The 12,838-nt window shown below is 38.1% G+C and overlaps 1 protein-coding gene across 9 annotated transcripts in view; it reads left to right on the forward strand.

Moving 5' to 3' along the window:
- PARD3B (par-3 family cell polarity regulator beta) overlaps positions 1 to 12,838 on the forward strand; it is a 393,203-nt gene that overhangs the window by 242,584 nt on the left and 137,781 nt on the right. For all 9 annotated transcript variants that reach the window (XM_051786819.1, XM_051786818.1, XM_051786820.1 and 6 more), the window contains 2 exons: positions 11,065 to 11,271; positions 12,248 to 12,476. In XM_051786819.1, coding sequence (XP_051642779.1) covers positions 11,065 to 11,271; positions 12,248 to 12,476 — 436 coding nt within the window. The remainder of the gene's footprint in view (positions 1 to 11,064; positions 11,272 to 12,247; positions 12,477 to 12,838) is intronic.

The following is a 12,838-nucleotide window of genomic DNA, read 5'->3' on the forward strand; positions in this document are numbered from 1 at the left end:
TGTGCGCAGATTTATTTCCTGGTTGGGTGATGATCAACAGTTACTCATACTTTGTGCATTTATGTCATTACTTTGTCTCCATGAAGGTGTTCTGCCTAGAGGTCAGGCCCTGCTAAAGATAATGTCAGTGTAAAGCAAAAGCAAAGCTGTGATTAAGGATCTGCAGATTAGTATTTCAGAAGCTAGCATTGTCCAACATATTTTGGATGGATTCCATCAGTCTTGACCAAAGACCCAGCAAAACATAAGCAAAGGAGGAAACCATTACTTAAAATAAGAAACAGAACAAATCAAAACACACTATTTGGAAAACATTTTTTTAAAAATTACGTAAATACTTGTTACTTTTTTTTAATGCTGTAGAGCTAGGAAAAAGAACTCAGTGAAAAATTACTTAGCATGGATAAGTTTTCTTGCAAAAATATTTATTTTTATTTTTTTATCTGGACTCTGCTCACCACATGTACACACAAGATAAAAAATAATCTGGGAAAAACACTGCAACAAACTACTTTTGTGAACTGCAGTTGGCAGAGGTACTCTTGCCTCAGAAAGTTCACATGATGATGGGTTTAAAGCACAAAGTAATATTTCAAAACTACTGATAATCTATGATGATGTGTCTTTATACTTCTAAAGCTATTACTTCTTTCCAGACGTTTGATTCCTTGAACTAAGTAAAAACAGAACTTTCAAAGAGTAAACAGGTTCCTGCTGAAAGGCATATGAACCCATTCGTTTCTTCGTAGTCCTTTAGCAAGACCAGGGTGTAGCTGAAGATGTCTTTCTGGATTGCTAAAATATACAAATCACTGCTTTGAATCCCCCGAGGGCTGAACTTACTGACATCTGACACTCCTGCTGTAACTTACATAAAATGAGCTCTTGTTGCCAGACTCTCTGTGGGCAGGTATGTGTAATGATGGAGTATGGAACTTGCAGAGTGCAATGATCAAAAGACAGATACAGGTGCTACAAGCTGGCAGACATTGGAAAAGTGTTGATTTACTCCAACTGAGGATTTGACTACTAGGTTTGAACCAGATTGAAAATGAACCAATGTGTTCCACTTCTGGAGTCCCTGTTACTTTGAGCACACTTAGGCTTTGATCTTAGAGTAAGGCTCTTGGAAGTTGCAGTTCATATCAATTGCTTAGAACCCTGTTCTATGCCAAGATCACAGTTCACTATTAATTTACTATATTTCATTGTACTGATGTATTTTGACTGGGTTGCCGTCTGTTTAAAAAAACCTACCTGTTCAAAAAAAAACTTCCTGTTACTGTAAGAACCTGTTCCTGCCTTTGTAATAGCAGATTTTGAAATTTCATCCGAGGATCCAACCACGATGAATTTTGCACCTGATCCTTGGTACTGTTTCAGTTTTCTGGCACGGTTGATTAAGAATCTGATTATCCAAGGGCATCCTGATCTACTCATAACTAGACTCTGGTCTAGTAATATCAAGTCTCAGCTTAGAGGAAACCTTTATTTTTCTAAGATATACCATCTTGAATTTGTCTGTATTAAAATGTCATTTGACTATGCTTAACCTGTATTGTGATATCTTGGTTGCAATATCACTGTGGCTGCTCCTTATCTTCCTGTTAAACTTGGAGACATTTGGAATTTGTCTTAATTTAGGATAGTATTTTGATTAATTTCTCCAGAAATGTCACCATTGGTCAATTGGTCTTCTTGGACATCACCAAGAAGATGGAATGACCCTTTCTTTTCTTTTGACCCCACGTTTCTGCAGTCTGCTTTGGGAGCATGTTTTTATCTACTCTCTGTTTATTGGGCTAGTGAAAGGGAACAAAGTAATGTCATTTGTACACAGACAAGAAAAATGGGTAAGAAAAGTTTGTATTCATTTGCTGTTAATCATATTCTAAGTTGTTCCATGTAGCAATTCTATTAACTTTTCTAATTTGCTATTTAAACACATTGTAGCAATACAGAACTGCATATTGAAAAGATCCTAAACATATAATTCAGTAATTAGTAGCATACCATTTTTAGGATACTAAAAATTGCTGCAGGAAAAACCAAACTTAGGGATCTGGGGAGGTTCCCTTTTCTATGGGGAATATTAAAGGCTGGGTGCACATTTGTTGAACATATGAGATTGTAACGAGTTTTCAAAAAACACAGATTTTTGAAACCATCTTTATTGGATATCTTACATTCTTGCCAGTGTTCTTTTAAAATACAACCTTTTCATTAAAATGGCACATCATGACATACCTAGCAAGGGAGCTGCAAACCTCTTAAGGAAGGGTTGTGATATACATGCTGAAACATATGTAAAGTGCAAAGCAGTAAATTGTATGGACTAGGCCTCAAAGTTAACCAGTATAGCTAAAGTAGTTTGTCTTTATTTTTAAGGAAGGCTGGGAGTGTTACTCAGTTGTGAATCATGTCTGTTACAAAACCAGATGTTATTGGGTGTGAGTCTGTATCTTTGCACACTACAGAAGAGTTTAGCAAAATCCTTTGCTGCAGCTGTTTAGAAGGAAATTTCCTTGCCATTAGTTCCATGAAATGGACGTATTTTTTCTAAGGATTCAGTTTTCTGGAAGAAAGCCTTGAAAATACTTTTCATGTTTTAAGACCTACAAAATAGGTCTCAGTACTATAGTCTTTTTTTTACTTATGTTCTCTGCTTACAAAACCCTCCATCTTCTTGAGTTTCTTGCTGAACTCTGCGACTTATTTAAACACATAGGCTGAGGAACCTGTGTGAATATTCCTTTCTAGCTTCTGGTGAGTTGGTAGATGGGATCATTGTAGTTGCTGAAAATGTGCACATGGAATATCATGTACCTATGAGAGTGCATCTGCATTTCTGTTCCTGTACTTCAGGCACAAGTTTATGGCCAAGTATACCCAGATCCAACTAATGTTATAAGAACATGGAATGTAGGTGTAGAAATTGAGCTTTCTGTCCCTCAAAGCTGCAGTGAAGGATGTAGTTCACAGCCTACTTGAGTGCAAAGCTTGAAAGGTTTCCTTTCAGTCTTTTTTGAGTATAATGGTAAATATGAGAAAAAATTATTACCGAGCTGGAAGCATTTTTCCCGTTCCTCAGTTATTCAGATATGGCAAGAGGGAGGTGTATTCTTTGGGGGTTTTTGTTTTTCTAAAAACAATCTTTATCTCTGGAATGAGAGCAAGAGAAGAAGTTTCATTACAGAGGGTAGTTTAAGGGGGGGGGGGGAAGAAAAAAGTTGAAGCATGTAAAAGCTTGGTTAAAGGCCCACTATTACTACAACTATGGATTCAACTATGAGGCATCTATAATAAAATACTTTTATTGGCTTTATAAGCATTCAAATGATCTTAAATCTCACTAGGAAATAAAAAGGAACCTTTCATGGGGACTCTTCCTGAAAACCTTCATAATCCTTTCAAATTCTGTAGGGATTTTGAGATGTGCAGGACAACTGTTTCTCTTAGTTAATAGTAGGTTTGACAAAATTCTGCATATTGTCATTCAAGAGTTGAATTTTTGACATCAACTTTTCAAAACTGTTTCAAGACAAATATTACTAAACTCACAAACAAAGCAATTTCAAGAATATGCATACCTTTGTGAATGGGCTTTGTGTTTGTGTGTATGCAGAAATGGATTGATTACAGGTGTATATGTACCTTTTTAATAGGTTATCTGATGGCAACTTCAAGCAAAACGTGCATTAATTTTTTAAACTGAAAATTAACCCATGCACTTTCCTTTGAAATACATATAGATAAACAGAAGGAAATAGATTTTCATAACTTCTTTTGAAAGTCAATCTATAAACTGAACCAAATGTAGATTAGGAGCAATTGGTCTGCTTTATTTTGCAGTGCTGTAAGGAACAAATTGTCTTGCATTCCTATGCTAATAGGACACACTAATCACTGGACAAGGTGATTCTGGTTTTTTTCAGGGTTTATGAATTAAGGTTATTACTGGAAATGGCTCATTTACTCTGTATGTGCCTGAGACAGAAAGTCTGAGTCCTCTGAAGCTTTTGTAAATACACGTTGCAGAATCTTCCCAGACTGAGATGTTTGCCTGTTTGTAGCTGGCTAATCCAGAAGTGGTTTCCTGATAAGGTTAATGCCCAGTTAATTGCTCCTAGCCTTGACACACAGTTTAATTGCTATTTGGGCAACATATGTTTGTTGCTTGCTCTGTGTAGAATTCTAGCGGATGTAGCGATGCAAACTACAGACTGGTGGAGGGCAAACAAAATAAATACAGTATTTTATGTTCTTTTAATTCAGGGCCAAGTGGATTTGGATGAAGTGTTTATTTAGTTTGCTGGCTGCTTCAGATGCTGTGGCATATTGATTCCTTTTATTACTAGCAGCCATTTAACCTGACCTCTCTCAGATCCAGTATTTTAAAAGCCATAAATTTTAACTTTACTTATGAGCAAGGACTGAAATGCTGTGAAAGCCTTTTTATTAGCAGAGCTTTGCCTTACTCCATGTTCGTGTGTCACCCATGGCAACAATATTTAGAGCATCTTAAATTAGAGCGACTGTTGGGCAGCTTGGTGGTGATGGGGTTAGCAATAAAAAGAGCTCATAAATATCTCAAGCATGTAGGATTCACTGATCAGAGTGTGGGCAGGTGTACAAAAGCAACAAAAGCAATGTAATTATTAGCAAAAGGTATCCTTTTCCTGGTTATTTTGTTCAAAATCTCTCTTTTCTTAGTGTTGATGTTCACAGATAAGGAAGATTCATTTTTTAATTGCAAGTAAGTTGCTGATATTTAAATGTATTTTCCTTGTTGCCTTGGCTTGGCTTTTCTTTTAAAATGATCCTCTTCCTTGTTGTTTCAATAGCCTAAATTAATCCCCAAACGATGCTTAATGCAATCTTTAACATGCAGATTATGTAAGTATTTATAAAAATGTGTCCAGACCAAAATTTGATGCATAGAAATGACATACCACTCTTTGAAAAAGAAAATAACATGATTATAAAAGAAAATAACATGATTATTGAATTTCTTTCTGCATTCGCATGTAAAGAACTCAAAAAAGCTTTGAATTAGTGAAGAAAACACAAAGCTTAATATGAACTTTTTGCGTTGTTCTAATTTGTTACTTCTGATTTAAATTAGTAATTTTAAAAAATATTATTTCAGGCTTAATGACTAAGATTGAGTAATAATTAGGAGCTTATTTCAAAGTAGGCTTAAGACTTAACAAAGTAGATCATAGCCATGAATTTAAGCTAAGTTTTGGCTTGCTTTCTTCTGTTCTGCTACTGAAGAAGTTTCCCTGTCTGTCCCACAAATTAAAGGTAATGTCTCATAGCAGTGAAAGTGACTTTGTTTAAATATTAGTGCAGGGACTCTTTACTTCGTGTTAAACTTTGGCCTGGGAACAAAAATGTTGGTTTAGTTTGAGAAGCGTAATTTATATCATTTAATCTCAGAAAGTGTCACACAGTCTTTTAAAGCTGGATTTGACCTTTTCAGAGGGCGGGTGTGGAAGTAGAAATAAAGCAATCACAGGGCACTGGAATTTTTTTGCTACTACTCAGTTCCAGACTGATCAATTTACAAGGTACCTGAAATCACTATTTTCTAAAAACTGGACTTTTTCCTGTATGCATTGCTTCTCCTATAGCAGTTTTCCTCCAGCAGATTGTAACAGCTATATCTAAAGTCAGCTTAATATGCATAAATATCCCTGAGGAGAAAACCCCTGCTTTGTAGAAGATAAGGTAGCTTGATTTATGTTGGGACCTGTTTGTATGGCAAGTGCTTCAGTTTGTACCAACTAGAGGGAGAACACTAATCTGCTGGAGAAGTAGGGATTCAGATGCCTAGGAAAACTTTTCACTGGATGCAGAGCTATACTGTGAAGTGGAAGGTTATGTGAGAGGTTAAACTTGTGTAACCAAATGAAGAAAACAAATTGTTTCAACAGAGAAGATCAGAGGGTTTTGTGCAAAGAAAGGCTTGACTGCATTTTGCCCGACGTTGAGCACTAACCTGGCAAATGCATGTGCCGTTTCACTGAGGCTTCTGCTTGAACCTCTATGTTTGCTCCTAATTCTTAGCTTTAATATTGGTGCACTGTGAAACTTGTTAGCGTTTTTGACATGTTTAATGCCATGCATACTCTTTTTGAAATATTAACACATTTCACTGCAGTGTTGTTGCAGTGTTGTTTGTTAGGGATAAGACCATAGAAAACAGTGACACGAGCGTACGTTTCTAAGGTGACAGTAGTGCATTTTCAGCTCTTGTCTAATGGCTGCCTTATTCCAAGCATTTCCCTTTCAGCTGGCTAAAGCTCAGCATACCTTCTGGGCCCCAAATTGTGAACTGTCATTATTCATAGCTGAAATTGCAGTTTGTGCAAATGTGGGCTAAATTGCAATCATTATATGTAGTAAAATAGATTGAAATATCTGTAAATCTGAAGACTGTAGCTGGCTCTTTTAATCAGAGAACTTGTTAAATTCTCCCATGCTTTGATTTCTCTTTATTAGATTTTTTTTTTCTGTCAGGTGTGGGGTTGTTCTGTGTTCAGTATTTCTGCTTCTAATTTGGAATGCTTGGATTGAGGTATAATAAAATGAGCCAGACAATATATGTTGTCTTTAATATGGGAGGGCAAGATAGTGATTTTTCTCTTGCTTTTTATCAAGCCCTTCATAATCTTTTCTGTGCTGCCTGTATAAACTAGTGTTGAAGAAAAGGCTACAGTGTAACGTAAGGTTTTTCTACAAAAATGTTGTATTAGAGCTTTTCATTTGAAAATCGCAAGCTAAATGATGTAATGACTTTCAGATTCCTCCTTCCCACATCATTCTCTGCATTGAATTGATTGATGATAGAGGAAGTATCTGAATATAAAAATAAAAGTGAGAGGAAAAAATCCTTTGTAGTTGTGCATACTGTGAGTCCTACCAGAAGTAAATGAAAGTACATTAAAAAAAATGTTTCAGAAAGAATGGAACATGGAGTAATTTAAGTCCCCATATCATGTTGCAATCCTGTAGAGTGAGCAGTTAGATCAGTTGGGTTGAGGAAGACCTGAGTTCAGTGAGGCCAAGTGGGGCACCATGAATGTTATATTCAGGGTGTGTGTCCAAAGCAGAACAGGCACTGAGCTGTGCCTGCTTCCTTAGAAGCTCTTGGCACGTCTCACTCTGAGTCTTACCACTAAAGAAGTCCTCATTAGTGCTTCATGATCAAACAGTTGTTTGCCTGGTAAAAGCAGTCATGTGCTCTCTCCAGCATCCCAGTATCCACAGAGCAGAATACTCATTGTTTTCATAACCATTTTCTCTTCCCCAGTACCACATGAACCTCCATCATGTGCAATGCAATAGGAACCAGGAATGTGTGTGTTTAGGAGACTAGTGAAAACAGAGCCAAATTATTTATAACCTGTTACAACTTTGTGTTTATTGTATTTTCTCAGTCTCAGTGATGCTTTTCCTTCTTTTTTCCATTATAGCTCTTTTTTACCTCACTATATCTTTCAAAATGTAAATAGGAAATTAGTCTAGCTCACACAGATGTGTTCCAGTAAATATTCTCCTTTAGGCATGTTCCTATAGTTTTGGTTTTCAAGAAGAAACATTATCTAAAAAAAAGTTAATGATAAATATATAAAATGTTTACTCTTTAGGGTGTCTTAGGAGTTGTATTTCACATAGAGTGGCAGCGATTCATGGCTTCTCTTATTTCCACTCTCTCTGCATGTGCCTTTGGGGTGGCTTGCATTGCCCACAAGGCTGTGTCATTTGTTTCTGTTTGATTTTCATGACTGACATCTTGCTTTTGGCATATTTTCTTCTGCTGGGCTATAAAATAAAGAAAGGAGTGTGCAAATGTGGTAGAAAGATAATCTTGGAAATACCTGAAACTAATAATGATGGTAATAAAAGAACAGAAAGCATATTTACTTTTACATTAAGAAAAAAAAATAAATCTGTGTTAGCCATGTTGGCATTAAGCAGAAAATAAAGGTATGTGTAATACCATCTTTTGGTTAAAGGATGATGAGTTACAGATACCACTAAGAACCAGCAATTTGGTTTCAGCCAGTCACAGGCAGGTGGTGACATCATTTGTTGTTTTCTCTCATAAATTCAGTAGAGATGCATAAAGTAATTCACCATTTATAAAAATAATAAAGTGGATGCTTCAGTTGGCTTTTATCATTGTACTACGAGAAGCAGTAAAGGGAGGGCTCAAGGATTTAAAATTCATAGAAAGAAGCATTTTTACACAGTAAACAATTGAATTTCTTGTTGCCAAACTGTATTTCTGTCTTCACAATCGGGTAGGGCTAGATACAAACACACACCATGTGCCCCCAGAAATGCTTGTTAATAACTTGTAAAAGATGAGAGGGTTTGTTTATTTGTTGGTTTGGAGGTTTTCTTACCCATGAGGAAAAATTCATGTTTTCAGGCTTACGGCAGTTTTAACTGTCTGCCGAAATGGAAAAGATACTGAGATGGGCAGGAGAAGGAAATTTACGGAGTCTTGTGCGTTTCTCTGCAAAGCACCCAATAATGGATGCTGGCTGAGAAAGCAAGGGGACAGGTCTCCCTGCTTAGGGAAGCTCTTCAGCTCCTGTATCTGTAACTGTGCTCTAATATGTGATTGCCACAGCCCTACGATGAAAGGGAAAAAAAGGAATAAAAGCTGAATTGCAAAAAATATGAAGTTCTCACTGTTGCTTGTGAAGTTTAAGACTGAATTATTACATTCTTAGAACGGGTAAGGTTCTTAATACTAATCTGCGAGTAAGGGCTCTCAGTAAGTCTTGGAATAAATGAGGACACCTCGTATTGTGACCAGGTGCCTAAGGACTGAGTGTGGGGAGGCTGAGCAAACAGCTTGCTGTCTGTTGCATGTCACATGTGAGTGCGTTGCTCCAAACTTTAGGTGTTGGCTCGGATTTCCATAAGAATGGCCTTCATATGTTAAGGGTAGTCTTCCAGTTTGAGTAATTGGCTCAGCTTTATATGAAACAGACTGTAACCAGCATTTAACCTGAGACTTTTTTTTTTTCAGGTAATAGAGCTTAGGGCAGTAATTCAGTGCAGTGAATACCTTTGTGTGGGCCTTATACACAGCTCCTTTGGCCAGACAGGTGGATGTAGAAGCAGCTTGGAGTCCGCACCGGCTGCTGGACCTCCCAGAGCCATGAGGAGGAGGGGACATGGCCAGTGCTTCCCTGGAGACACTGTAGTTGCCTTGAAACCATCCCCAGTGGATACCTCTCCTTGGAGGCTTGATATCCACCAAGTGTGCTGGGTGCCCGCTGCCCGCAGAGGTGGGAGCCGTAGCCCCTGGCAACCTTCACCCCCGTCCCCGGGCAGCCCTTGGATTTTGACCCAGCCTGGCTGGGTGCTGGGCTGCCCTGGGCCTGCAGCCCTGCCAGGGGACTGCTGTGCCCTATCTCCTGCCCAACAGCCCACCAAAGCAGGCTGCCAACTGAAAAATGCAAAAGCTTTTTCTCTGCTGATCAGTGGCTTTCACTTTGCCATCTTTTACACCATTATGGTCCCCTTGGTTTTGCTCCTTCCCAACCTGAGATAGGCACCACAATGCCTCTTACTGATGCTCATGTTTTTAGTGATTTTAAGCATGTTTATGTTGTATATAGTCATTTCTTTAACTCTGTTTTAGCACTTGCTAATTTGACAATAATGGCAGTCTCCAGAATGGCAATTAGTAAACAGAAGAAGGTTGCACTGTGACCGAGCAGCCAGTTTCCCTTAAACTTCTTTGTCTCCACACATCATCACACACACACACCCCCAATCCCCCACTTGTTTTCAGCTACATATCAGTCTGCATGCAATGGAAGTGTAAATTGCTTTATGTAGGCACTACAGACAAGCCTTTATTTGGTGCCAAGTCTTAGCTTTTTTCCTCTTGAGAATTCACTGATCGCACTTTTACTAGTTCAGAATTACCTGTACTGTAGGATTGCTAAAATCACAGCATATACTACTAACATATCTCTCTTTTCTGTGACCCTTGAGTCCCTTCAGATGTGACAGTACATGGACATGTAGGTGAAGGGCTCCTGTTATGTTCTCCTGTTGCTTGTGTTAGTATCACCTAAAAGTTGAAAGCAAAAGCACTTGTGTTTTCAAAGACAGAAGGCATATTGCAAGGCAAAGTCTCTTCCTCAGTGTTTCTATGACACATTTACTGTTCTGCCACATAAAAACTAAGTAGATGCTACAGAGGCTTTTAAATTAAGCTGTGAGTTTCTTCATTGATTGGAGTGCACATATTCATTGAACTTTGTTCTTTACCTATTCTACTATCATTTTATTAATATTAATTAACACAAATACTGCCACAAAATAAAGCCTTTCTAAGGTCAGATAGTCAAGCATTCAAAGAGAGGGAAGGTTTGGGAGACTTGGAAAGGTATTTGTTCTGTTTTTCTATTAAGTACTTTCTTATGCCTACAAACAAGGAAAGAGACAACAATATCTTTTATGTTAAGCTGTACTTTGTTTCTTGAAAAACCTGCTGTGCATGTTGGCATCATAGCACCAGTTTCAGCTTGAAGAAAAAGGTTGGATAAGACTTTGAGAGAACTAATAATATCTTCTCACAGGAGAAATGTGTTTGAAAATATCAACCATTCATACAGCCTGCTCATTCTAAAAAGCAAAACCCTTGTTGTGTAGCAGTGTTTATTTTTGTGAGTCTTAAGGTAACGCTGTCCTTGAGACTGTTAGCAGTGTCCAGTTGGACATTGCTGACAATGGGGGAGGAAGCAACCCCATTCTTATCACTGGCATAGGCTTTACAGGGGTGCAGAGCTAGCCAGCTATTGTGCATCACTTTGTCAGGTCTGTAAATTATGTGCCATTCCCTCCAAGTCTGAATGGGGATATCTGCTGAACTAGGTTTAACTTGATGTTATTTTTAGAACAAATTACATTGATTGCATACTATTTCAAAGGCCCCAAGTAATAAAGAACACAATTAAATGTATCTCACTAGTTTAATTTCTCTGTGTGGTTTTTGGTATAAAAATTTAACTATTTGTTTTCCAGACTGTTCTGGCAAAGATTTTGGTCCTACTCTGGGATTAAAGAAGTCCAGTTCTCTTGAGAGTCTTCAGACTGCCGTGGCTGAAGTTAGGAAGAATGAACTCCCTTTTCACAGACCCAGGCCTCACGTGGTCCGGGGTCGGGGATGTAACGAGAGTTTCCGAGCTGCCATTGACAAGTCTTACGATGGACCTGAAGATGGAGAAGAGGGTATGTTGCTGATGGCACTTTTTGAGGGAGCCACCATCACTTAGCACCGCTGAGGCCCAGCTCAATAAAGCACCATGAGCAAGTGATTTAGTCCAATTGAAGCTGATCACATTTTAAAAGCTGCTCACGTCTTCCACTGAATAGAGCTGTCTTTGCAGTACCCCATCCAACCTTGACTGGGTTTAGTGTAAAGTCTTTCACTGATCTCCTTTGGGGCAGGGGTGGGTTGGAGGATTTAGAACTCAATCCTTAAATAATTATGTTTTTCAACTTCAAGAAGCAGCTGCTTTCTTCAGATTACATTAAAAATTATCTTGCTTGTTTTACAATTCCCCCTTTTCCAACCAGGAAATTTGTTTCATGTTGTAGATAAGGCAGAGCGTATTGATAGCACCCTGCTGCTCATTCTGTCACCATGGGTTTATAAACCCCAGTCTGGAAATACATCTCGTTTAGCATGGAGCATAAAACTGTACTTGGATCCTGAGCCCCCCAAATAGCAACAGCACAACTATTCTCCAACCAGACAGAACAGTTTATCTATTTCTTGTTCAACCATTAAAATAGAAAGATTCTAGGGAGTGAATTAAATAATTTTGCTACATAGCTTGGTTATGTCAGTCACTGGAATCTCTTGTTGAAGTAAGCTCTCAATGTTTGCATCCTAGCACATTGGTTTTCTTGAGCTGATGGAGGTTAATAAGCTAGATTTCAAATAGAATAGTACTTTACCGTGTCAGGATTTTTGAGTCAGGAGTAATAACTAGAAAACAATTCACTAAAATAACTCTTTATTTAATTGGCAATACAAATCTGCTTGAATCCACTAGATCTGTTTAGTCTGCTTTTTAAATTATTCAATTAAATAAGTATTGTGAGTCACTTGAGCACTTTGTCGACACTCATGCTGTATTTCACGTGTTTGCATTTCAGTGGCCCGTAGCCATCCTCACTGCTTCTTTTTCATTCTGTGCAGATGGTTTCTCTGATAAGAGCTCTCACTGTGGTCAAGAAGCTCAGAACGTGGAATCTGGCCCTCCAGGGAACCCTGAAATAGAAGATGCAGAAAGCAAAGCAAAAAAAGACAAAAAAAATAGAGAGAAGGAGAAGAAAAAGGGCAAATCTAAAATCAAGGAGAAGAAAAGGAAGGAAGAAAATGAAGATCCAGAAAAGAAAAAGAAGAAAGGCTTTGGTGTCATGTTGAGGTATGGCATTTTACAAAGCAAAACAGCCACCCACTCTCATCATAAGATAGGAAACAACTGATGCTTTCATAAAGTAGTGGAAAAATTATTTCACTTGGACTCAAATAATGTTGATGTTATTGAAAAAGAAAGCAGTTTATACTTTTACACCAAACTTGTAGCTGCGGCAGAAGACATTTGGCAGACAAAATGTCTTTTTGTGCCTTTGAAATGCATTCCCATATGTCAGAAAAGATTCAGGGTTTTCAGGCTTAAAAGAAGTGTGTTTCGGTGGGGAAGGATTTGTAGGGAATATTTCTGAGTAATACAAGACCCGCTCCCACACTCGGACCTTTGCCTTGCTTATCTGCTTCCTTCCTGGG

Source organism: Manacus candei, unplaced genomic scaffold (genome assembly GCF_025592945.1).
Source record: "Manacus candei isolate 608988 ecotype Guabito, Panama unplaced genomic scaffold, ASM2559294v1 h1tg000023l, whole genome shotgun sequence".
NCBI classification, from domain to species: Eukaryota; Metazoa; Chordata; class Aves; order Passeriformes; family Pipridae; genus Manacus; species Manacus candei.